The 24817-nt window shown below is 40.4% G+C and overlaps 1 protein-coding gene across 1 annotated transcript; it reads right to left on the reverse strand.

Moving 5' to 3' along the window:
• Positions 1 to 2624: 2624 nt before the first annotated feature.
• On the reverse strand, positions 2625 to 23865 carry LOC108578200 (peroxidase). Its single transcript, XM_017941482.1, has 16 exons — positions 23699 to 23865; positions 15150 to 15229; positions 14813 to 14906; positions 14395 to 14586; positions 14002 to 14198; positions 11918 to 12170; positions 10482 to 10627; positions 7418 to 7659; positions 6812 to 6944; positions 6593 to 6720; positions 6305 to 6414; positions 6052 to 6144; positions 5591 to 5760; positions 5365 to 5473; positions 4694 to 4784; positions 2625 to 2771 (listed from the first exon to the last, which is right to left on the reverse strand). The coding sequence occupies exons 1-16, from the start codon at positions 23848 to 23850 to the stop codon at positions 2625 to 2627; spliced, it is 2337 nt and encodes a 778-aa protein (XP_017796971.1). The 5' UTR covers positions 23851 to 23865.
• Between the last annotated feature and the right edge of the window lie 952 nt (positions 23866 to 24817).

A 24817-nucleotide genomic window follows, 5' to 3' on the forward strand; every position in this document is an offset into this window, starting at 1 on the left:
AGTCCCTTTCTGTTGATTATTCAATGTCTCAAGTATTTCGACCGTTCCTTCACCTGTTTCTCCATTCGACAACTCGCCGTTTGATAAAATTATACTTTCAGCAACGAGATTCGAATTCTCGTTTATGTAATTTAAGAATTCGATAGGAACTGGAGGAATGAAATTTATTCCGATGTCAGAATCTTCGTTTACCTTTACGAATTCGTTCTGGGTGTTTCCTGTCTCCAGTGGAGGACTCCATTCGGTTAAAAACGAATCGATTTGTCCGGCGTACGTAGCGGATGTTTCAGCGTTCTGAAAATTTCGATCTCCGTTATCCTAACTTTAATCCTTGAGAATCGCGGAATTACTGTGTTTTGCGAGATTAATGGAAACTCGTGGCACGTGTACGTTAACACGTTCTGTGACGCGGGGATATTGCAGGTTTCAGCGGAAGATTGAAAGGAAGTTAAAGAGTCGCGTTGAAATATTTAGAAAAAGTGTCGATAGAATTGAACTTTTGATAATTTAATCTTCCTTTGTGTAGACGAGAGTTGATTAAAAAGTACCCGGAGTGTGTGTGGAACTCGGTATCTCATAAGTGTTTTACCTTCGCGATTTTTCAAATTCCAATTTTTGACGAAACTCAGTCACTTCATTTCTTACTCGGTATACACACTTCCCTCGATTCTGTGTGACTTATTTTCTCTTTTTAAACGACTCTAAAAACAAAGGAAAATTCACGAAAGAAATTTCTAAAAATTCCCACAAAGAGTGTCTTCAAACGTGTAAAAGGCGTTCTTCAGCGAGACTGTTTCACGACACCATTCCGAGTACTTTTTTTTTTTCACCAAACCTCGTATTCGACGAACATCCTTTTTTCCAAAACACCGTGGTGTATCGCGCAGACCGCACAGAACGTGTTAATGAAACGTTTCAAGTACAAGGTTCACGGCGAATTTCCACGGAGAGTCGATTCGAACGAACCGATGCGCAAGAAACGTGGGTGCTGTCTTTAACTACCTTGTAAATCATTCCCGCCGACGTGAGTAGTAAATTTCACGTTCTCGCCGCGTACAGCTCACTGCGATGAAATATTCGCCAGAACACGTTAAATCTCATTGTTTCTCGCTGCACTGTCGTTCGAATCGCTCGTTCTTACCGAAGGAACAAAAAAAACGAACCAAAAAATAGAAAAAAGACAGGAAGATTCATAAAACTGATGAAGGTTCCATAAATGGCACTCTCGTTAATGTGACTTTATTCGTTCACGGTAATTATGTACAAAATACAATTACAAACTGAGGGACTCTCTGTGTGTACCTGTATATCTCTGCGCGCGCGTGTAACTCTGTGTATACGTGAGAGTGCGTGTGTACAGCGGCTCAGAAGATGGCCAATTTCCACAGAATTGTCCCGAAGAAAAACATTTTCTCCCTGAGCCATCGTGCACGCGTGTATAATACAATCGTGTGTGTACCTATGTGTGTGTGTGTGTGTGTGAACAGTACAAATAATACTTGAAGCGAACTAAAAAAAAAAAATTAATGCTGTTTTTTGTTTTTCTGTTTTATCTGTTTCACCGTAAATATGCTAGACTCGCGCTCCACACCTTCTGCGCCCTTCCTCTTACTCGTATATTAAAATTAAAACAGTATAGTGGGAGACAGTGGAAGGAAGTAGGGAGGGAAAAGTGGTACGCCTACAACGACGGTAGAAAAAGAACGTAATGGTTCCCAGTAAAATTATATACGTGAAAGAAGTGACACGGATATAAAGTTCAGATGTATATGTGTATATATATATATGTATGTATATATAGTATCGTATATAAATTACTACGTGTTTCAGCGCTATTACTAGTTGTTAACTCTCTCTCTGAGGCGATCGTTGAGTCACATAAAAGGATACTCTCTTGCTTATGGCTCGACGATTAAATGGATCGTGTCCTGGATCAAGCTGTTAACGCTGCGTATATTTGGATAATTTTCAATGGAAACTTTCGCTGAGGTTGTTTTTCTTTTCTTTCCTTTGCAGCAGCAGCATTGACAGCGTGGTCTGGCACAGTGTTTTCGCTTACTATCTATTATACGCTCTAACGAGAATTCGTAGGTGTGCCTACTCTCTCTTTACGTGTTCGTTTGGCAGATTAGATGTTGTCTCTTTTTTAATTCTAGAATTCATTTTCATCGTGGACGAATTAAGGAGAGGAAATGATCTCTGCCGAACGAACGATTAATTTAATAGGTAATGCGATAGGTATCTCTGAAATATGGAATAATTATCGTTAAACTTGTCAATGTGTTTCGTTAACGTCGGAGGTAAAAACACGGGACAGTGTGCCTTCAAGTGCTGGAACGTGCGCGATGGTGCGAGGGTGAACGAAAATCATTTTATTTCTCTTCCCTTCGTACACAACATTAAATCTACTCTCTCTCTCTCTCTCTCTCTCTCTCTACACGTTTATACGACTACTATAGAAAATTTGGTTAAATACGATTTTTAAGGCACTGTTTACTTTTGTTCCCGGTTTCTGCAAAGGTGACGTGTATATTGAATATAGTAATACCGTTTCAAAGATTCGTTCGTGATTTCACCCTCGTGTGTGCATTTGATGCTCCATTATTCAGTTGTTGGTGCACGATTTACTTTCTGAATCCCAGATACGAAGCAATGCCGTTAATGCTCTCAAAGAAGAGTCTCAAAACCTGCTCTCTGTTGTATTGGTTCCGCACCTTTTCCGGTCTCGTTGGCCTTCTTGGTACATCAAGCAAGTGCTCCTCCACCAATCGCTATAGTACAATAGGTTTACATTTGTAGGTGCTAGTGCATCGTAATAAATCCTTCGTAGAATATTTTAGGGGTGTAACTCTTTTTCGGGATCTTCTCTGCATTCTCGATTATTCTATTTTTCTTTTTTTCTTTGTCCAGTGTTGCTGTGTTTAATTTTTCAATTCGGGGGAGGGGAGGGACTGTGTTTTGTAATTTTCTTTTCCATTCTTATCTCAAACGGGAGAACCAAAAAAAAACAAGAAAAGTTGCATTTATCGTGACAAGGGGAAAGACTGGACAATTGTTAAAGAAAAAAATAATGAAAGGATAAAAACACATGCTCTACCCACCTTGGTGCAATTTCGTGGAGGCAACGAACCCTTTTGTTTTGCTACGTGCTATTATGTACATCGGGTGTAGGTTACTATGCGCGAGGAATAAATTAAGGAAGGAAGAGAATTTTTGTTGGTGCTAACAGTCGTGCTGTAAAGGCGGAACAGTTTGCGATCTTTCATCCTTGGTACAAAAGTGTATAAAAACGACGAATTCGATGCTCTAGGTATCTGTGATACTGTACAATTTCGAATTAAACTACTGTACACACTCGACGATCCTACAATTTCGAACGTATGCGAAACTATCGAAAATTAACAGAACGATAAGGTGCAAAGACCTTTGGCGGGAAATTCGAAATTTCAAAATCCTCCCGATTCGAATATTTTTCTGAGGACAGTTCGCGAAACTCTTTCTAGACTTTTCTAAAGACACGAAAATCGCGGAAAATTTAGAATTTGCAAAAAAATACGACTGCTTACAGTAATGATATAAGATTAGAGTATTCGACAGGTTCCTTAACGCGTGACTCTCTCTCTCTCTCTCTCTCTCTGTCGTCGTAATAATCCTCGTGACACTGACATGCGTACATCTATTTTTCTATTAGGTAACTCTAGGCCAGAGAGAACTAAATAACGCTAAACGAGGGAAGCTGAATGATAGGGCGTCGTTCGTTTCACAACCTGTTAATAATCCATAGAAATCGTGCAATCATTCGCAACTGGTTTCGACTGTGACACAACAACGTAATACAGGCACAGGCTGAAATGCTCTATTGTGTCTGAACTAGGTACTTCTAAAGCAATTATTAAAAGCAGTCGGCGTGGAAATTATCGTTTCCTACGTAAACGCGTCACCCCGTTCCGTACACTTTGTTACGCAACGATATCGTGTATTGGCAGCTACTACGACTTCAACTCTTCTCTCTCTCTCTCTCTCTCTCTTTCTCTCTCTCTCTCTCTCTTGTTTCGACGATAATTACTGGCAAGTATACGCAAATTAAGTGTAACTACGCCTTCCTCGTAAATAATCCGTCATCATTCAGATTATCAAGGAAGATCTATATTACAAACAAAAAGAATTCTGGTGAAATCGCAAAGACGTCGTAGAATTTCTTAAAATTAAAATCATTTATCTTCACATATATATATGACGAAATTATAATTTACACCCACTGATTGTCGAGGTGTAAATTATAATTCCAGCTGTGGCAATAAATTAAGTGTCTCTAACAAAGTACTCGTCTAATTTAATTAAGGTTTGCTAAGTGGGTCTCTCTCTCTATACGGATTTGCTCTACACTGTATTAACGATTTCGTCTGCCTCTGTGTCCCTAAGCTGATTCGTAATGCAACGTGCAGACGCGTCTATATAGTTATTCGCTATAGCTACAGTACCGTAAGGTGTCTCGGTTAAAAGGGGTGCCTAAGGGTTGTGCTTCTTGGCTCGTGACTGTTGTTGACTACGTGGTGGTGTTCGTCTAGGCAGGTAGGTCTCTAATAGTTTGCTTTTTGCGTTTTTTTTTTTGTTTGCTTTTTGTTTGTTTTACGTCTAAAAAATAGCCTTTTTACTTTCCCAATGCTTGGTATTGGTCCGCTAGATTACTCACGTATTGCGCGTGATTCGCGGTCGGGAATTCCGCCCATTTGCTCAGGTCCATGCTCGGCAGGACGCCGCTTCTACAGGGCACTCGTGGATTTCTGCAAGGTGAACGATCAGTTGCGTTATTTATGAATCTCTGATTAAACGATTCAATTCTTTCGCTTGAGGAATTATCAGTGGGCGTTTTGTGCTACGCTAACAGGAAGTGAGATATTAACTGTACGTTATTCTGCTGTATTTTTAGAATTTAGAATTGCTAGTTTCGTAGCCTGGAATCACTGAAATCTCGTTGATTTCAAGCTGGTAAGACGAGATAAATTATCTCGAGCGATGTGAATTTAGATTCTAGAAAAATGAAAACGAAAATAGAGTAAATCTGCAGTAAATCTACGATCTCGATAAATCTCTGGCTAAATCTCTGAAACCTCTGTTTCTGTATAGATCACGAGACAAGCGCTGTTCGCGTTTCGCAACGAAATTAAGCAATTAATCGTTACTTTCGTTCGCTCTTCTTCCTCCTCCACCTCGATTCTCAATTCTCACGCTACGATTAACTAATCGCGCCACTCGAATCAACCTACCGCCACCTAAACAACCATTTCAAACCTCCTCGAACGAAATACCCAATCTCTCTCTACCCAACCTGCCTCGTCTTAAACCACAAAACATCCTACTCACATCTCGTGATCGGGCAACACCATAGGATAGATCTGTATGGTGTCGATCAAATCTGTATTGTCGCAGATCACTCTGGCGAGCTTCAGTTTTCGGATCTCGTTCAGCTGATCTAGAAAAGTGAAAGTGCGAGAGCGTTAAAAGGCGTCCGCGTTACACCGCGTTCTCCAATCGCGTCCTTGGTCCCTACCGATCGAGATTCACGATTCGAAAGGTCCGTTTTGCTTACCGAGTGTGAAGGACGACGGTTGGTTCGGCAGCTCGTACCAAAATCGATCACCTCGCCGGGAATAACTGAATTGCGTGGCGATTACACAGGCGAAGGTTGGCCCGAGCATGCTACCCGGAAGTGGCCTCTCGGAGACACCGCCTGACCACAGGTCAACGTCAGCTGGATGCCTGAAAATCGACGATTCGCACCGTTATTTCCGGGAATCTGCGATTCGACTTCTGGAAACGACATCGGTGAACGTGTAAAATAGCACGGGGTGATTCATAATCTGACCAGGCAGGCCTAAAATTAGCATTCGATTTGAATTATTGACGAGGCTACCGACGTTCCTTTGAACGTCCAACTTGGATTTCTTGCAGATTGATTTACTACTGGTTGCGTGGCGTAATATTTTCAGTGTTTCTGGTTTGTCGACGTATAAATAGGTAATTTCAGAGGAATATCGGGATAGTACTCACTCGAAGATCGAGCTGTAGCGTCTGATTGTCTCGTTCGGCATGGAATCGTGGAGTTCGTCGAACGTGTCCACCCAGGGAAGTCCGCAGAATTTTCTGAGAATTAGATAATGGAAAGTTGCGTATGAGTTAGAGATCACTGGGAAATTATCGAACAAGCTGGTATAAATTATCTTGCTCAGTGGAAAATGTAATGTTTCGTGAGTATTTGTGTACTAAATATGTAAATGAACTATTTGAAGCAATGTCTGCCAACCTGAATTCCATATAGCTTGGAATACCAAATTCACGACCTCGTTGCATATTGAAGGAGACCAGATCCAGTCCAAACTTGGCACCAACTTTTTTGAATAGGTGATTTGTTACCTGAAATCGGTGCGAATGTAACATTCTTCATTTTTTCTGTATTATTTGTGATTATGAACGTGGTCCAAGTCGATTTACCTTACACAATATAGTCGAAAATTCTAAATATCTCGAAACAAACAAATGTACGACTTAAAATCATTTTTATAATCACTGATTATAGAGAAAATTTGTGTACTTCTTGAGTGATGGAATCGTCCATAGCTTGAGCAACCTGGTTCATCAATCCCATGATGTATTCGTCGAAAACTCCAGCTCGGTACAAGTCGAAGGGTCTTCTGATTAAGTCTGACAGTCTCTTCGAAGCTTTAACGAGACGGTTAATTCGACGAATAATTAACTGTAGAGGCTTGTTTTTTCATTTTTTTACTCGACATATAAGATTGGATTAACTCACCGATGAATTTGTGAGCTTTACTCCATCTCTCCACTGCTGTTGGCAACAGTGAGTGCCCGAATCTGAAGGCTGCAGAAGCGAAAGCATCGATCACGGCTGGATTCACGCTTTCATCATAACCATCCCAGTAGCTCTGTGTACATTAAACATGTACACGGTTATCAATATTAAATTTTATCTACTCATTGAATAACGAGACTTGTATTGTTAATGGATATTGCCTATGGGCAGAGGAAGCAGAGGTCATTAATTTAAATCTAAGTACTTAGTAGCGAGCGATTCGTCTTAGGAGTGAAATTCATTTCAAGGAAATTTCATACGCGATAGTTGAAAGAATCTACGTAGAATTTCGCTACCGTAATCATCTCTTATTAATCTTAAGAAGATCCAAGAAAAAATTAAAAAATTTCGAATAATTTATGCAGGCTCCCCGAAAAATAACGATCATAAGCACGCGAATGAAATGTCGTATTTAATTTAAAAAAAAAATTTCTTTTAATTGAAATTAAATTTTTCGATATCTTGATTTAATCTTAGGGTTAGTATTGTTAGAATTTATTAGGAAACGTCTTCATATTTCGACGAGAAGAATTCACGTGATCTTACGTTCTTCTCAAGAAGCAGCCCAAACTTCCCCATAACTTCTTTGCCGAGTAGAATAGGCAAGAACTCGTTGTAGGTGATATGCTGGATCTCAGCGATGACAATTCGTCTTGTTTCTTGGTACAGAGTCTCGTCGTCCCAGTGGGGATTCATTTGAATGAGCGTCTTCGCGATTCTGTTGTGCTCTCGCGCCATCAAAGTGTGCATACAAGTTAACACCAGCTGCTCGTTCACTCGTATCTCACCTGAGGAGACAAAAGTCACGGTACATTCGGCAAGAATGTTGCTCGGAATCGTTGAAAAGTGAATGATTTTTCGCGGTTGGAAAGTGGAGCAACAGCATTCCGACGTTTATAAACATCAATTCGAAAGAAACTCTATACTTCTTCTCCCATGGTTTCTTCACTTCCTCGGGTGTAAATTAATTGAACATCGAAGTTGCACGATCCTTATTTATTTATTAGTTTTAGAGAAAATGACTAATGTTCCGTGCTCGTCGCTAATTAAAAAGTTCGTTCGAGGAAGTGGATATCGTGTACTTAATATGAGAGAATTCAGGAAGACACGGAAAAATGAGTGTTTCAGTTATCGAAGAAATATCTTTAATTTAGGTATAGTAGAAGAAATCGAAATTATCGTGTTTAATTCCTTCGTTTACATAGTTATTATTTTAAAAGTATTTTCAAGATAATTTGAATAAAACTAGATTAATAAATTTTCAACTTGGAAAATAATAATTACAAGAGGATCGTAAAATTCTTTAAGCCACAAAGCAACAAGTGTTTTATAAAATACACATATTTAAGTCGGGAAGTAAGAACTACCATAAGCAATTTTTCCAGCTGTAAGTCTTTAAGCCTGGAAACAGGAATTGTAACAAAATCTGTAGTAACCCACCCTATCTATGGTAATCTATATAGCGAACACAACGTGGCAAGAACACGACAGAAACAGAGTGCAGCGAATTCGACGCCGATAATCGCTCGAAGTGCACCGACCGCCGATCTTTCATTGTAGCAATGAAGTCGTCGACCTTGATTCTGGGCCACTCCCTTTCTCGCTTACACATCGCGTTACACGCCGATAATCGAACCGATCGAGCGGCTATCGGCGTTCTTCGACTCGACGGCGCAGAATGCGAACGTTCCACGCGAATTTCGACACAGCTCCCCCTTTCCCCCGTCTGTTGTAGATAATACGATCGCTATTATCATCGTAATCCGGGCCGACACGTGACCTAGTTCGTTTATTAATTAACCACAATCTTGCACAATTCCCCCGAAAATCGATCCGAACGATCTCTATTTTCCTCTGAATTTCTCCACGTGAAAACACAGCTCTTTACTTTCTCATCTTTATCGAAAATTGTGATAAATTTGTGGCGACCGCCACGAGGGGGCCACGCACCTAGGCCTGACGACTCTTGGCCCTCGAGGCGAAGAATCGAGAGATGTTTTTCCAAACATCTCCGAGTTCCTTCGTCCTCGAGGACAAGAGTATCGCCTCGGCAATGCAGGCCCTGGGACTTTCCCAGGGAAAAGGGGCTACTTAAGGGAGCCCCGAAAAAGGCTCCCATTTGAAATTAGTTTAAGCATTACGTTTAAATAAATATATTTTTGTTACCCACTTTACCGAGTAATCATTTGCACCACGTCACTTCCAAAAAATTTTCGAGGAAATTATACTTTCCGAACTTAAATTTTCGATTTCTTTTCTGGAAATTGGTTGAATTCCTCTGAATAAACGAGTGGGCAAATACTTGTGAACGATAGGGTATATAAAAGAATTATAGATAAATAAGAATAACTATAGTCAGAGGAAGGATATAAATATTAAGGAAAATAGTGAAAAATATGTATACACTACTGGCCAAAAGTTCGGAATCACCTCCCACTTTTCATCAATATTAAATCTGCTGCTAATTTTTGATAGATTTGACGTTTATCTCAATTCTACCTTTACCAATTTATCTCATATCAATTGATTCGAACGATAAAAAATTCTCAAAGTCGCTGACTTTTTTCTGGAAATTTTTCTGTAAATTGCAATGCTCGGTGATTTCAAACTTTTGGCCGGTAGTGTACGTATAGTCAGAGGAAAAATAATAGTGAAAGATGCAGAACGTGGGAGATAACGAATATCGGAAAATAGGGTGTGCAGGTACAAAGATGTGTAGGAAAATTAAACGAACGATCGGTGTCGTGGTAAATCACAGTTTTACCAAGCTAATACAGGTTAATGCACAGGTACGTTGCGATAGAATTGTTTCGTCTCGTATACACGCATGATTATCCCGTAGTATACCTCGCGATTTTCTGACCGGCCGAGCAAAACGTGGGAAAACTATTTCCCGACTAGGTGTACCTACACATGCCAGGGGTCAGATAAAATCGTACACCATCGAAGAGGGGTTTTTTTTCTTTTTCCTTCGTCGCTTACAATGCCGGCGTTTCGATTCCGAGATGAGAAGAGATTAGATACACACGCGGTCGGTCGTTTGTACGTCTGATTGAGTTGTCGTGCGGGCAATCGTGCTCCCCGTCGTTCTACAATGCCGCGACGGAGCTTTTTCTGCGCTCGTTTGTTAGATTTAACCGGGCATTTGTGTTACGCAATGGGAAATCGAGGGATTTGGAAAATTTCGTGCAACAATTTGGCTCGTGCATTTCGTCAAATTTTCTTTTTGATAAATTCCGAAGTGCATTAATTGGAATTCGTAATTCTACGTAAATAGGTAGAGTTGAAAAAATTGTCGCATTCGGAAGCACGATCCTGTGATTTTTTATAATAATATTCTTAGACATGGCCAAGTACTGTATTTGAAATTTTCATCAAGTTAGTAAAAATCTATTATTTTTTGTTTGCTGAAATTGAACGGTGCAAGGACCTCTTATTTTTTACGAAATTCATATGGAAATTGTGGTTGCTGATTGAACTTTGTTAGACTGTAGTAACCGCTGATGATTTTTTGATCGTTAAATTCGTTCTACCAATCGAAACTACCATCAGACCACCGAAATTCGCGAACCATTTCAATAGACCGAGAGATTTCCATCGAAAGACTCACCCGCCTCGAAGCAGTACATCGATCGATTCGGTCGTGTGCAGCCCTCGTCTGGGATGTCCAGCTTGAGCGGCAGTAAATCCTTCAGGCCATACTCAGAGAACACCGGGTTCATGCGTAACAGTCCTCCGTAACCGGCTCGTAGCTTCCTGGAAGTGTGAACAAGAGGGACGCGTTTCAATCAACCTGGACGCCTCTTAACCGCGTGAAATTACGAGGGTTGCGGTTAAAACGACGAATTGACAATCTTTAAAATCTTCGTTCTACCGTTGCAAAAACACTTTACACCATTTTCGCACATGTCTTTCATTCGTCGTATCCTCACAGTACACGGAAACTAATTTTCAACGAATTTCGGTCGGTTTCGCGTTTTGAGTGTTCAAAAAATTGAAGGAAAATTCGGAAAATTCGCAGGGGAATTTAGGAAAAATTGGAATTAACGTGTCTCGATGAATTGTGCCACATTTTTGCCACAAATTTGGTTTGCTTTTTATCGCTGTCTCTATCATATCTTATTCATTTGAAAACGTAACTCATCGGACAATAGACAAAGAAAGGCGAAAAAAGAGGGAGATTACAGAAAACGAGCTCCACAAGTTCACCAACCCTCGGCCGATGGAGAACACCATCGAATTCGATGGAAGAAAAGAGGTACTCGATTGAGTAATCGAGTGGATCTCATAATGCGAGCGGACTAGAAAGTGCGAGGAACAGAATGTATACACGTAGTCGGCACGTTAGAAAATATGGAACAACGTAATACTGATTTATTGTCCCGACTGACGTAACGAACGTAGCAAGCTTTGAGCTGTTTCGAACCGCGGACATCGCTTCGTGTTGCAAGTGGCTCAATTATTATCGAACACGTTTTATCATTATCACGAGAGATTGTTGTTGTATTGTTTCGCCGTTGATTACGTTCGTCGAGGGGAAAAAATTGGAGACTGTAATCCTCTAAAATGCAAGCTCGATTCGTCGAACGCAGAGCCAGTAGTAAAATCAATAATTGAACGGGTCAGATGGAGGAGCAAAAGATTCCACTATTTTAGATTATTATAATAAACAAGCAAACAGTAAGAAATTAATCCTGACAAAATAGTCAAAATTCTTGGACTTTCGATCAAAAAATTCAAAATTAATTATTCTGAAATATTGAAAACAAAAATTAACTTCTGCTAACCATTTATTTACTAAAATTATTAAAAAATCATCGCTGCAGAATAACTTCGTAATACAAAGTTTCTCGTTTTAACCATTAATTTAGCTGCAAACCAGTTTCTCCAACTTCCCTAAAATAAGCTCCACTGTGTCAACCTTTCCCTTGTTCTTGTCCATTCAGTTGCATCTTCACGACGATTCACCCTCGACTCGCATCTCCAAAGACCACCCAACGCATTCGATTTCAATGTACATTAAGCTCGCGAGAGAGAAGCGTTTACCTGGCGAAGGCTTCCGTGATTCCGTAGACCGTGTTCCCGTCCAGCACACCGGTGAGCAGATTAAAAGGCACGCGTGAACCGAGTCGACATCCAGGTCGAACGGCTGGAAAGGCGCGAACGAAGTCCATGCATTTCACGTTGAACAGCCTGTAGAAATAATCGTCTTCCGGTATGTGGATCTCGTTGCAGTAAGGATTCCTCAGGTGAGCTGGTCGATGGCAACATTCCTCTGGGTCGTTTCGGTTCAGAGGATCTGCAAGGGGAAGAGTGGCTCATCGATCATGCGATACACCATCCGTTCTATCCGCTCTTTTGCTCCACTCTACTCTTCTAACGCTTGATAGCGTTATTTATTTAATCCTGCTACGCCAGTTCCACGGGCGTCATTTACTTTCCCCGTCGATCTGCCGCGATATGGATACACCGTTTCCCGTTCGCGGTTCACGTGGGAAGATTTTACGTGGGGGGGACGAATAGCGCGAACATGGCCAACCACAGAAACGGTATACATACACGCCGCGATGCTGGGAATGATTTTTTAAACGAGATACAGCGGAAAACACGCGTAACACCGGTTGTAGATTAAGCGGTTGATGATCGATTTGAAATTCTAATTGGGAAATTTGAATTTCAACGCTATTGTCTCGGGAGATGATTTGTGCCTGTTGTGGATCATATTAGATGTTTGTCTTAATGTCGTAGATTAATTCTATCTTCAGTTGGGATCACGATGAGATTATTCTGCCGCGTTTAATGGGTTAACTGTTTGTGTTAAGCAGGGGAAAATGTAAAGTTTTAAAGAGTTCTAGAATGTTTGAGATTTCTGGAACTGTTCGTCTCACTTCATCTCAGGTAAAGTTTGTCAAAGAAATAAAATTCTTGAAAATCTCACTAAAATCTTGTCGAGGTACGTTAAATATTTCTTCGTCCAGCGAACCATTAATTCCACCGAAGCGTGTCAATTACTCATACACAAAATGACCGAATATTTACCCTGCCAATTATTGCATATCGATTAAAATATCCCACTAATAATGAATAATTATTCCAACAAACATTGACACACCTCGCGGCTCTAGAACCTCTATGGAATCCACGCTGTGATGAAAAGCGTGGATGGATTAATTAGTAAAAATCGTTCGACCCGAAAAGAACAGGGCTCATTCGTTGTTTTTTTTTAACGCAATCATACCCCCTGGATCGCTATCTATGATTTCGTGTCGGTACCAAGTTCCAGGACAGAGGCGTGTGCGCGTGGACGCGTGCGATTTTGGCGTGGATCGCACGGCCCGTGGAAACTTCACGGTAGTCACATGATCGGGCCTACCGGTTATCTGACTGGCGATCGTTCGCTTTCTCTGGCGCGGTTACCCTAGTTTCGATAGGCGGTAAATATGCGACGTAAAAGGGCCTGAGAGCTGTTTGCGACGCTTACTTTGTACGAACGTCATCCCGTCGTCCCCCACTTCGCTGATGTAATTGAACCAACCGCGACAACCATTGCATAATTTGCTATTGACTGATAATTCGATTTCGGTCACTTTCTCCCGCGAATTCTCGGTCACCAGAGGCTACTTTTTCCTCCCTCGTCCTTCCTGTTTGTCGCGATATTCTTGTGCAAGGATTTTGAAATAGATCTCCGTAGTGAAGTTTGCGTGGTATTGGAACATTTCTATGATGGATCATTAAGGTTTTTTAACAGTGTTCGCTAATTGATATCGATGATTGATCTCGTATGTGTAACTTTCTCGAGCAATTTACTATGTAAAAAACATGAAATAGGTAGGTTTATTAAATTTCTAGATTAATCTCGACTGGTAGAATGAGTCACATCAATTGTCCATCTGAAACTCTGTACGCAACATCTGAAATCTATTACTGAATCTCTAGCATCTAGAAAGCTGAACGATCATCTGAACGAAGTAATGTAAGATTATATAAAGTTTACATTCTTATACTTCTTTTTTATGAAAGAAACATTCCATCGTGAACAATGTAGGATCGAGCTACCCTCTTAAGAATTATCGACGATTCTACGTACGTTAGGTCGCATAAGTAGACAATTATCGGTCGTAGAATCGTACCTAGCGGCGTTGCAGTCAGCGTATAGTCGTGATCCATAAACTGTCCCCAGGCGATGACCATAACTGTGCCAGCGTGATCGTGATAACCCTCGTCAGGATGCATGGTACGTGATACCACGCGTGATAATGGTAAGTCATGACCGGTTATTGATATTCTGGGCGCTGTTAGGCCATCTGCGTATCGTGGAGTCATCAATCTACGCAATTGAACAAGAATTTCATTACAGAAAAATAGATACTCGTTGTTTAACTCTAGGTTAGTCTGACGAATTTTTCTGACATTTTCAGAATCTAGAATTCGAGGATAAGGGGGATTTAAAATTGATAAGATGAGATAAATTGAGCCTCTTTGATTTGATCCACAGTTAAGTATTATCAGGAGTGATAGTTCACCTTTGGAAGGGTGACAAGCTGGAACCCCAGGTTGGATTCTGTAGATTCGTGCACAGACCGTCGTTTCTTCTGTATTTTCCAGCTCGACACTCGACGTTGCTCAAGAAGGCAGGGCACACCTCGCGAATCAGCGTCTTCGAAGTGTCGATTAAAGGTAGACTTTTCTCGATCTCGTCGTAGCTTAATCCATACCTGCGTTCATCGGTGAATATTTAGAAAAAAAACGAGAACTAACTCTGAAAGAGTCTGCGATAAAGGTTAAAAAGATACCCTAATTCATTTACTCCCAGTTAATCAGCCATTTTCAACGAAACTCGAAAAATTGTATCACTTGAAAAACGTTCCAAAAGGAGCATCTTTCACGCGAATTTCACAATAACCCAGCAGAAATTACAAATCGAAAGAGAAAGGTCCTTACATCTGAGCGATGTTGCTGCTAACATCCAGCAGGAGTTCTCCAACGGTGGCCAGATCTTCCGGCCTCCACATTTTGCTCTTCGGTTGCGCCACATCTGCATGAACCGACGAAACGTGCGTGAGCATAATCGCGAACGCAGCCAGACAAAGGGATCGCGTTAGCCAAGGATATTGTAACAAGCCTAGGAGCGATGTAATCGTTTCGAAGACGCGAGGGAATCGCGAGCAAACAACTCCCACACAAACAAACAACACGGTAAATCATTCGGGCGACGTACGATCATAATTAACCATTTTTCCCCTCTTTACAACCTATCCATGCTATTTGTAACACTCACTGATGCGTTTTCTCGCTTCGACGTAGGCGCGATTCACCGCTTCGTATGTGATGCATGTCTGCGATCCAGCTGTCGGTGGGCTGAAAGATGAAGCAAACGGAAAGTTAGGCGCGTGCTATCTCTTGCCTAGAACTGCATTATCCTCTGCACAGCCTGCTTCCTTCGCCCAGCTTTGTATGTACGCCTTGCTTTCGCTCTTCGAGCCTTTTCTTTCGAGTTAATTACCTAACGTTCTAGCCTACTTTCGTTCAATATAGACGACAGCTTCTACGCGTGCATCTTGGCGCATAGACGCTCTAGGGGATATTCTGTGTCCAAGGTAACCCGAAACTATCATATACGAACCGTGCACTCGTCAATTCACATATCCTGTTTCTCGCTACGAAATATGACGGCATTGACGTGCCGCTCGTGTCTTTTACCTTCGAAGGTTGACCAACTGCCTCGTTTCGTCTACGACCTCTTTGCTTTTCGGATTACGATACGTCCCCCGACATATCGCTGGTTTAATTAACGGGGCACCCGGTAGCAGGTGTTTTTTATTCGCAATCTGATCAGGGAGTAATTATAAGGATATTTTCCTGGATGTTTATTACTCGGCGATGCTGAAGAGTAATTGTAGGTTCTGTGAATACTTGCAGTGGACGATGTAACGAATGTTAATGCACTGTCTTTGATGCATATTAACACCTTCGTGTGAGTTGGTGTGAACTCGTTCACGTGCGTGCGGGTTTTTTGGGATATAGAAAGAAGTCTGTGTTTGAATTAATAGTTTCGTCTACGTGGACGGATTATGTGCTTAGAAAGGAGGGATTAAGGTTGGTTAACTTTGTACTCGTATTTCTTGGACAGTGAATTAAGATGAAATGTTGGGCTAGGTTAGGACCAGGATTCTGTGGTTGGTTAGTTTATTTATTGAATTAATTAGAGTACAATTTTGGCTGAGTTATGTCTATCTGAAGAGGTAGAAGAAGTAAACGTCCCTTTAATTTTGATATTCTCTTAAAAAATAGAAATTTTATGATTGGATTTGAACTGTATGGGGTTAGATTTAATCTCTGCTGGTTGCACTTCATTACAGACAATTCAGATCATTTCTTTCCCTCGCCATAAAAATTACTTTGTTTCCTCGTCACGAATGACACGTTACAAATACGATTGATTTCTTAACAGCTGGTTAAATGGCTCTGTTACGGTTACCCCGTTGAAAATTCGGTTTCCCTATACGGTTCATCAATTAAAAGGTTCGGAGGAGCCACTGTAGAACTTCATTAACATTCTTATACCGCTTATATGGTATTCGTAAATTGTGTCTTGAAATCCGTCGGTGTTCAGAAATGTTTTCTCACAAATTATCCTGTCACAATCGTTATTAAATAGAGTAATGGTTACACGCTGAAAGTATTCGCGAGAATGCACTTGAGGGTCGTTCTGAATTTAATTGCAACACGGTGCATTCTCGGTGCAATTTCGCTTTATAGCGTCTGGTCTAATAACCTTCATATTGCTGTGTTTAATAATTTATTACGCGCGTCAATTTTCTAAAGCATCCAGATGGAAATACCGAGAATAGGCGTTTAGAAAATGAATAATTGACGTTATTACTCACCCCATTCTGCAGATTAGATTTTTATCCGATTTTTCACGCCACTATTTTTCATTCCTTCTTTACTGTACTACAATTCTCAAATCGATTGCTACGTACAGCGATTCCCACTGATATTCGGACGTTCTTTAGAACAGTGTAACTCTTTCAAAATTAAGAGTTTTCCTTTACGACGTGTGAAAAAAATTCTAACTTTGTTGACAACTTTTTTATCTGAGCTTGTAGTGAAAATTTAAAACGTACGTTTTGTAGATCTATGTCAGTGATACACACGTTGAAAATTTTCAGTATCTGTATAATTGACATAAATCTACAAAACGTATTTTTCAAATTTTTACTACAAGCTCAGGCAAAAAATTAAACGCAAGTCGTTGGGTCGAAAGAGTTACACTGTTCTAAATAGTGTCCGAATATTAGTGGGAATCACTCTACATACATATATATAATTAACGAATAAAATCAATCGAACAGCGAAGATTTTTGCAAGGGGAAAAGAGTCACTTCGACAATGTGTTCACCGTGATCACAGCGGTCTGTACGAGGCAGTCGCATTAAAAACAATCTCTGCATATTCACCCGGTTTAGTTATGCCGTACTCGTAAAAGGAAAAGTCACGTTTAAAACGTGTTTCCCCCTTCAATGGCTTACATGGACTGCATTTCGTATAACGTAACGAAATTGGCCGAGAGCAGTTTTAAAGTGGGTAGAAAGTACGTACTTTTAGTTCTGATTTAACCGAAACACATTCTAGCAGCGTGCGAGTTACATAAATGACGTGAAATTCTTCCACAGAGGAACAATTAAGATATAAAATACCGCGACGAATTCGATTTTATCGAGACAACGTCCGCTTTTAGTAGTAACAACGATATCGATGTTTCTAATAATGAAATTGTGTATTTGTCGAACTCTATCCTCGAATCCGATACGACATTTCTTCTTTCCACGTTCGGTGAATATTTTGTAAATTTCCTGTACGTAGTTCGCGGCGTAGCAAAATTTCTGTCGTAAACAAAAAATAGTTGACAATAAACACGGGCGATATTCTCAGAATTACCACTCGACATATGCCTGGAATTTTTTTTTCGACTTCGCTGGCATATTTTCAATACAAACAGACGGCGTCCGACCTCTAATCGCACGAAACCTTTCGAGCTCTTAGGATGTCGTCAGCCAGTTGGTCGTCGAAATCGAATCGACGTGGATCGTTCCGTGATATCGTTCTAAAATCATTGCTAAAATCGAAATTTTCCGTAAAAGTAGATCAATTACGCGTGTATTAAACAGTGTGATACAGTGTGAAGTGTGAGAAGACGTTGTGGCACAATTTGGGGCGCAGTTTCTCCACCCTTGGTGAGTCTGAGTGATTCGTAATTATCGTAATTGAAATATTGTACCGAAAAATAAAGGATATCCAACGTTTGTAATTTAACAACAATTCTTCGTACAATTTTTAGTACAATCTTAATATAATCTTTAATATAACAACAATTCTTTTCCTGTTAATGCAAAATGTTGATATAAAGATAGAATAATTAATTGCTATGCCAATACAAATCGAAGTCTCGATCTACTAGAATATTAACTATTAATTATTTCCCCTTTCGAAACGTTCTCGTTTAACATTCGAAGCCCCTTTCCATCGGCTTGTTTCCCCTCGTATCCTCTATCACGCTTAAAATTCCTCTCTCTCTCTCTCTCTCTCAGTCAACTTCCTTCTTACGCTTCTCGAACTTTTCATAAACATTCCTTCAAGCGTCTCGACTTTGCCAAGCCTCGCTACGAAACCCCTAAGTATGTACACACCAGGAGATCTATAATACAAGCGTCGTGAGAGACTACGCCTTCTCGATATACCCTACATGCAAATAGTAACGGGAATAAGTCGCATTCATAGGACGTAAAGGCAGAAAAGTTAGACCACATTACGGAATACACATTGTCGACGTAACGAAACCAGGAACACGATCTCTGTATTAGTTGCACAAGCTATAGATTTCCCATTCCATTCAGTATCAGCTGACAGAGTATCGGTATACAAGGCTGAATTGTAACGGTAGTATCGATGACTAAAACCATATTTTTCACATACTTTTGTACGGATAGAAGAAGAAAAAGTGAAAAATTCTTCACACCTTGAAGCGTGATCTTTTGTCGCCGTCGAGAACCAGAAGCTCCGTTACACGACACTCGAACACCGTGACCGATTTTTTTTTCTTTCTTTCTCTGTTAACTTTCGAATTGACGTATAGAGAGATACGTTTAGAAGAATAGATAACGTCTCGTGGCAATTAATCGACGTTCAGTGGTACTGTGAACGTGGAAATTCTCAAGGAACACATTCTTTTACGTGGTTCGTTGCACCGGCAAAGGCCTCTCCTTGCGCCTTGTGAAAATATTTGAGCCGCGTGAACGCGGCGGCGGCGGTGTCGATCTGGCTTTCACCGAGGTTAGTAAGTGCAAGTGTAACGCACAGATAGGTCGCGTGTTTCGTCTTGTTGCATTCTCAGCCGTGAGCCATTATATCTTGTCCTCGGGCGACTTCTTTCTTTGCTAAACAAACGTATGGATTCCAGCGTGCAGATACGATGCAATATCGTGTCGGTACATGTGCACGGTGTAATTGTAAACATATAACGCGTGGAACAGTCGTTTGGTAGGTTTGTAGGTTTGAGAATCGGGTATTGAATAATCGTGAAGGATTATTTGTATTTGTGTGGTTATCTGGCGGATCTTGGAAGATCTAGTAGGCGAACGGTGGTTCGTGATACGAAGGGGAAGAGATGTGTGTTGGATTGTTTGGTGAATGATTTGTAATTTTAGAGGGTAATTGGAATCTTAGAATTTTAGTATTTCAGAATCCAGAATCTTGGGGTGTTCGAATTCCAAATCTCAAAAACTTAGGTTTTCGGGATTCCAGAATTTCAGAATCTCAGAGTCTTAAAATCTTAGAAATTCAGACTCTGAGGGTCTCAAGACTCCAGAATTCCAAAATCTTAGAATCTCAGAATCTCCAAATCGTAAAATCTCAGAATTCTCGAATCTTAGAATCCCAGAATCTCCAAATCTCCGAATTCCCAAGTCTTAGAATCCCAGAAACTTAAAATCTCGGTATTCCAGAATTCGAAAATCTTAGAATTTAAGAATCTCCGAATCTTAGAATCCCGCAAACCTAAAATCTCACACTTTCCATATCTTACAATCTCAGACTTTCAGATTCCCAGAATCAGCAAGTTTCCCGAATATCGAACAACTCACGTGAGAAACACCTTTGCACCTTTACCCTTTGAACCTTACATAAACCATACCTAACCAACGAAAAATATTCGTTACGATCAGCAAGCTTTCATTATACCCCATCATAAAAATTCTATAAATGCATCCAGCTTTCTAATTATACGCATTAGGTCCTGTGGCGTCTCAGATTCGTTGCCGGATCGTTGCTTCCTTGTATCCCGGAGCAGATCTGTCGTGTTTTATTAGCGACCAGCCGCAAAAGGATCACGACCAGCCGTGACGATTTTTTCACGATTAGAAGATTTAATCGTGACTGCACGAGTCACTGCCGACAACATGGCTCACGGCTCCTTCGTTCCCTCTCTTGCTCGCGTTAACGTGCAATAACACTTAGGGGCCATAGGCACGCGTAGGCAGTTCGAATCTCGTAATTGCGGGGAAAACGATGCAATCGTATTATGCCTCGTTAGAACTGACAGAATCATGCTCTGTCGCGGTGAAACACCGTCTCTCGTGAATCTTCGTCCAGATATGGGATTAATAAATCGATTCCACGTTGGGCAAGGTGCTTCACGAAATAACAGAAATTCGCCAACGATTTGTGTAATCCAATATTCCTTACTTTCTTGCTTTTGTAACTTCCAATCCATCCAATCTTTGCAACTTCACTCCCCTTTTTCAATTCTATCTTTTCAACTATTAAAAATACTTTGCAACCAGTGTATCAATATTTTTCCCTCACAAAGTAGTTTTGTTCCCTTAATTTTCGAGGTCTTTGCTAATTCTTATTTTAGTAAATGATCATTTTCTTTGCATAGAATAAATAATATTATTTCACTCGGTGAAACTGTCCCCAAGTTAATTCGCGTCCTTGCTTTCAACGAGATTTTTACAACTTCTTTTTTTTCTCTCTCGGTATTTACACTTTTTATGAGTAATGTCGTACTATTAGCTACTTAAACCCTCGCTAACTCCGCTATATTTGCTTAACCGTAACGTGACTTGTACGTAAAAGCTTCGCCAGCAATTGCTTTCCATCAGTCACTGCTCATAATAAATACAACCTCCATTTATACCCATTGATAGGTTATAATTTGCCAGCGGACTCGTGAAGTACCCTAAGCTATTTACCACCACTTTTATACCCGTATTATTATAATATTATAACACAGCTCTGCTTGCGTAACACGCCTCTACGTCTGTATACACAATCGTTAAAAGAAAAAAGAGGAAAGAACAGAAACCGGGATGATAAACGAAAAGAAACATGTCGAAATTCCAGCAAGCAATTCCAGATCTGTCTTTACGAATCGACTACTTCTTGGAACCACATCTTAAATCACCCTTTGTATTATAATTGGATGCAGTAGCTTTCAAGCTGGATCAAGTCCTGGCCTCCTCGTTATCGACCTTCCATTAATAATTCATCAACCAGTAGTCCATTGCAGTTTCTCTCGCGATATAGACAACTCTCTATAATTATCATGAATAACACAGGAAGCTGTCTCTTTCCATCAATTTCACAGCCTTCGTCTCCTCGAAAATTCTCCGATAGCCGGTACAGCTTTTTTCTTCAGATGCCAGGCAACGGCGGTAGCTCGGCATCTCGTCTCGTTTCAAGGTTCTGTGTGCCTAGCTGGTTACAACAGTCCCTCCATTGTTTTATCCGCGTTGATAAACAAAAGGAGATCAGGTTTTCCGTGGCTAGTGACGGTGTAATCTCGTTACACGTTCTCACGACTCAACGTTTCGCGTCTGAACTTTTATTCCAGCTTGATGGATTATTATCGGACGCTCGATGTCCCGAGAGAATCGCGGAAACACCGGCTGGACATCTCGTTGCGAACTGAGTGTTTTCAGGAATACGGATCAAAGATGAAACTGTGAAAATTTGGTGAGAGTCTTTCGCGTATTTTCACCTGATTGAAGATTCATTTTTCATGAGTTAACACTTCGAAGAATATGTTCTCGATAGATAATCAAATTACGATAGTAGGGATGAGAATTCACCTCAAGCTTCAGCTTTTCAATCTTCACCAAAAATATTGTAATCTTCGATTCCCTCTCATTTTGCAATTTTCCAATTTTCACCGTTTAACATGTCCAAGGATATCGTGAAAATGTCGCAGGAAGATAGTCAGTTCGGTGACATTTTGCATAACGATAGACGAGATGAAACTTCGTTCTTCGATCTTCAACTTTCTAATCTTCGTCGATTGACACAATCAAGAATATCGTTACCTCTTTAACTACAGAAAGAACCACTGATAAACATCTGAACGACGATGGTCCACATATGAAAAGAGAAATTGATCGTCTGAAACACGTTTCAATAATATTCTAACCTTCTAAATTTCTCTCGATTGAAGCTCTCGATCGAGTGATAGTCGGATCCTGTTGTCGAGGAACAAAGGTTAGATAGATAGTGAAAGTCCTGTTACCGTTTTCCAACGTTGTTCCTGCTTTCTCCGGACCTCGAAAATGTCGGTGTAGGTCTCGTTGCGTAAGATCGGTGTCTTGATTCGGCTACTCCAAACTCCGAAAGATATAATTATACCGTTCCACGTGCCTTTTAAGTAGAACACAGAGATCGGGGTGAACGATCGGTACAGAGAAAATCTGGCGAAACAACGGGTTCACCGACGGCGATCATTAATTCTCGATCGAGAGATTGGTGGGATTAATACCGAGTCATAATTAAGTTTGTAATCGACGAGAGAACGCGCGATAATTGCGATATTATGGTATCGTGTGATACGCCTCGGGCTTCAAGCTTGCTCGAAGCTCTCTTTTCGTTTCGTTAGAAATTGAAACCGTAGAAAATCTGACATTTCGATCTTTCTCGCATCGATCGATGGTTGATCGATTGTATGTACTTTGTTGGTCAATCGTTTACTTTGACGTTTTAATGTTGTTAACGTTGGGTTTCTTTCTCGATCAAAGCTACGATATGATCCTTTTATCGAATTTTATTTTGGAAAAAATTGTCAATTTTTAGGCAATGAAGTGATTCACAAATTTTCGCAATAAATTTGTATTATTGAAACTCATTAAAAGTTGCCCTGAAAAAATTCTCATCTCTCTTGAAATTGAAACATATTCACTACCAAATTCGTTTCCATCGGAACGAACCGTCTTTGCAAGCACGAAAGACAGCCAGTTCATCATATTAAACGTTCATTGAGCTCCATAAGCGAGCGTGTCGTAACAGACTAATATAGATATGTAGCGAGAGCAGCGTTTAATAAATCAGCAGGGAAAGAATCCTCGCTTAAGGCGATTCACTTTCGTTGCTGTACCGAACTATATCGAGATCTCTTTGTTGAAGCAAAATGGTTTATGAGTACTGCATGGAAAAATCGACGTCCTAGAATATTGGTAGGTTTATGACACGTCCGATAAATATGGTTTGGGGATGCCTGCGAACACCCCAGGTATAAAAGTGCACACTGTCACGTTTTGTAAGCAGTTCTTACCGTGCGCCCGTCTTGTCTACATCTGTCTGAACATCTTCTAAAATATAATTATTTACTTTACTCCACACGAGTTATACCGTGCGCCCATCTTGTCTACATCTGTCTGAACATCTTCTAAAATATAATTATTTACTTTACTCCACACGAGTTATTTATTTAATATAACCCCTCAACACTCTTTAACGTTGGAACGAAGACAAAGAATACACGCTGTTATTATGATTACTTACAAGGAGCCACGTAGCAAATTGTACGTGTAATCGAAGACGCTGGTCCTTCCAGGCCCGTTGAGGATCAACGCACAGTCATCACCGTTTGCATAAACCTCGACCGGTTGATATTGCAGGCCGTTACAGCTATCGTTGTTTCGCCAGGTCGCCATTAGCAGCAGGAGCCCGATTACCGCTTAGAAATTTGTGATTCTTTTCTTACACACCTCTCACCCAGCTGATCGCGCCCGGAATATTGGACCAAGCGAGAAACGCTTGCATCCCATGTTGTACCTGTCAGAAATCACTTTGTTTCGGGCGACTCTTACGGTCCTTTCGTATCTTTTTACTTTCTGGTCCACGAGATCTCTCCGAGTGTTTTCAGAAGGCGTGCAATTACTTTTTATATTCACTTCGTACATTTTGTGTTTCTACTTTTTGGAATTTCTTGGAAAGTGTAGTATTGAAGGCAAAGTTTAATATCTTCGTGGTAGTTTCGAATTTTTATTTTCTGGTCCACACTTTTTATTATTTTGTACTTCTATTTCTTTAAATTGAATTGTTTCGCTAAGTGTAACTTGGAAAGTTAAGTTTGATAAATGATTATAAACTCGAGAAATTCGAAAGTGAAAGCGTTGAAATTTTTTAACACTAACTACTATTATCTCCGCATAAATTTTCACCTTAATAGGCAGTTAGACAAATAGAGAACTAATAGTACACTAATTCCAAGATTTAGAGATATCCAGCTCCCTACCCTACTTCCAGCTCACCTTTTACCTGTGCTCCAAGAATTTTGCAATCAGATAAAATCTAATATGCAAAGCCTTTCCAGAACTTCTTTGTATTATACACAGAAAATCGTGCTATTGTTCACATACACACCAGGATTTTTTCCATCAAAAAATTTACTCGCGTAAAGAAATAATATCGATACAGATTTGGTGAAACGGTCGGAAAACAGAAAGTTAGAGGTTTATTATTAGGTGCAACGAGAGAAGCAATTATCCAGGTTCGCGAACGGTCGATCTACATTGCAAAACGGATGCAAATTGCCACTTTTCCATTCTATTCCAGTATCGCTGGTTTCGTCCACGTATCGAGGGAATGTGTCCACCTTGGACGTCGACTTGGAGGCGA

Source organism: Habropoda laboriosa, unplaced genomic scaffold (genome assembly GCF_001263275.1).
Source record: "Habropoda laboriosa isolate 0110345459 unplaced genomic scaffold, ASM126327v1 scaffold1577, whole genome shotgun sequence".
NCBI classification, from domain to species: Eukaryota; Metazoa; Arthropoda; class Insecta; order Hymenoptera; family Apidae; genus Habropoda; species Habropoda laboriosa.

Coding starts and splice junctions, on each gene's coding strand:
- LOC108578200 (XM_017941482.1), bottom strand. CDS start 23,850: ATGGCGACCTGGCGAAACAACGATAGCTGTAACGGCCTGCAATATCAA. Junction 14,199..14,394: donor AGCTTGTCACCCTTCCAAAG/GTGAACTATCAC, acceptor TCAATTGCGTAG/ATTGATGACTCCACGATACG. Junction 6,721..6,811: donor TAAAGCTCACAAATTCATCG/GTGAGTTAATCC, acceptor GTCTCGTTAAAG/CTTCGAAGAGACTGTCAGAC.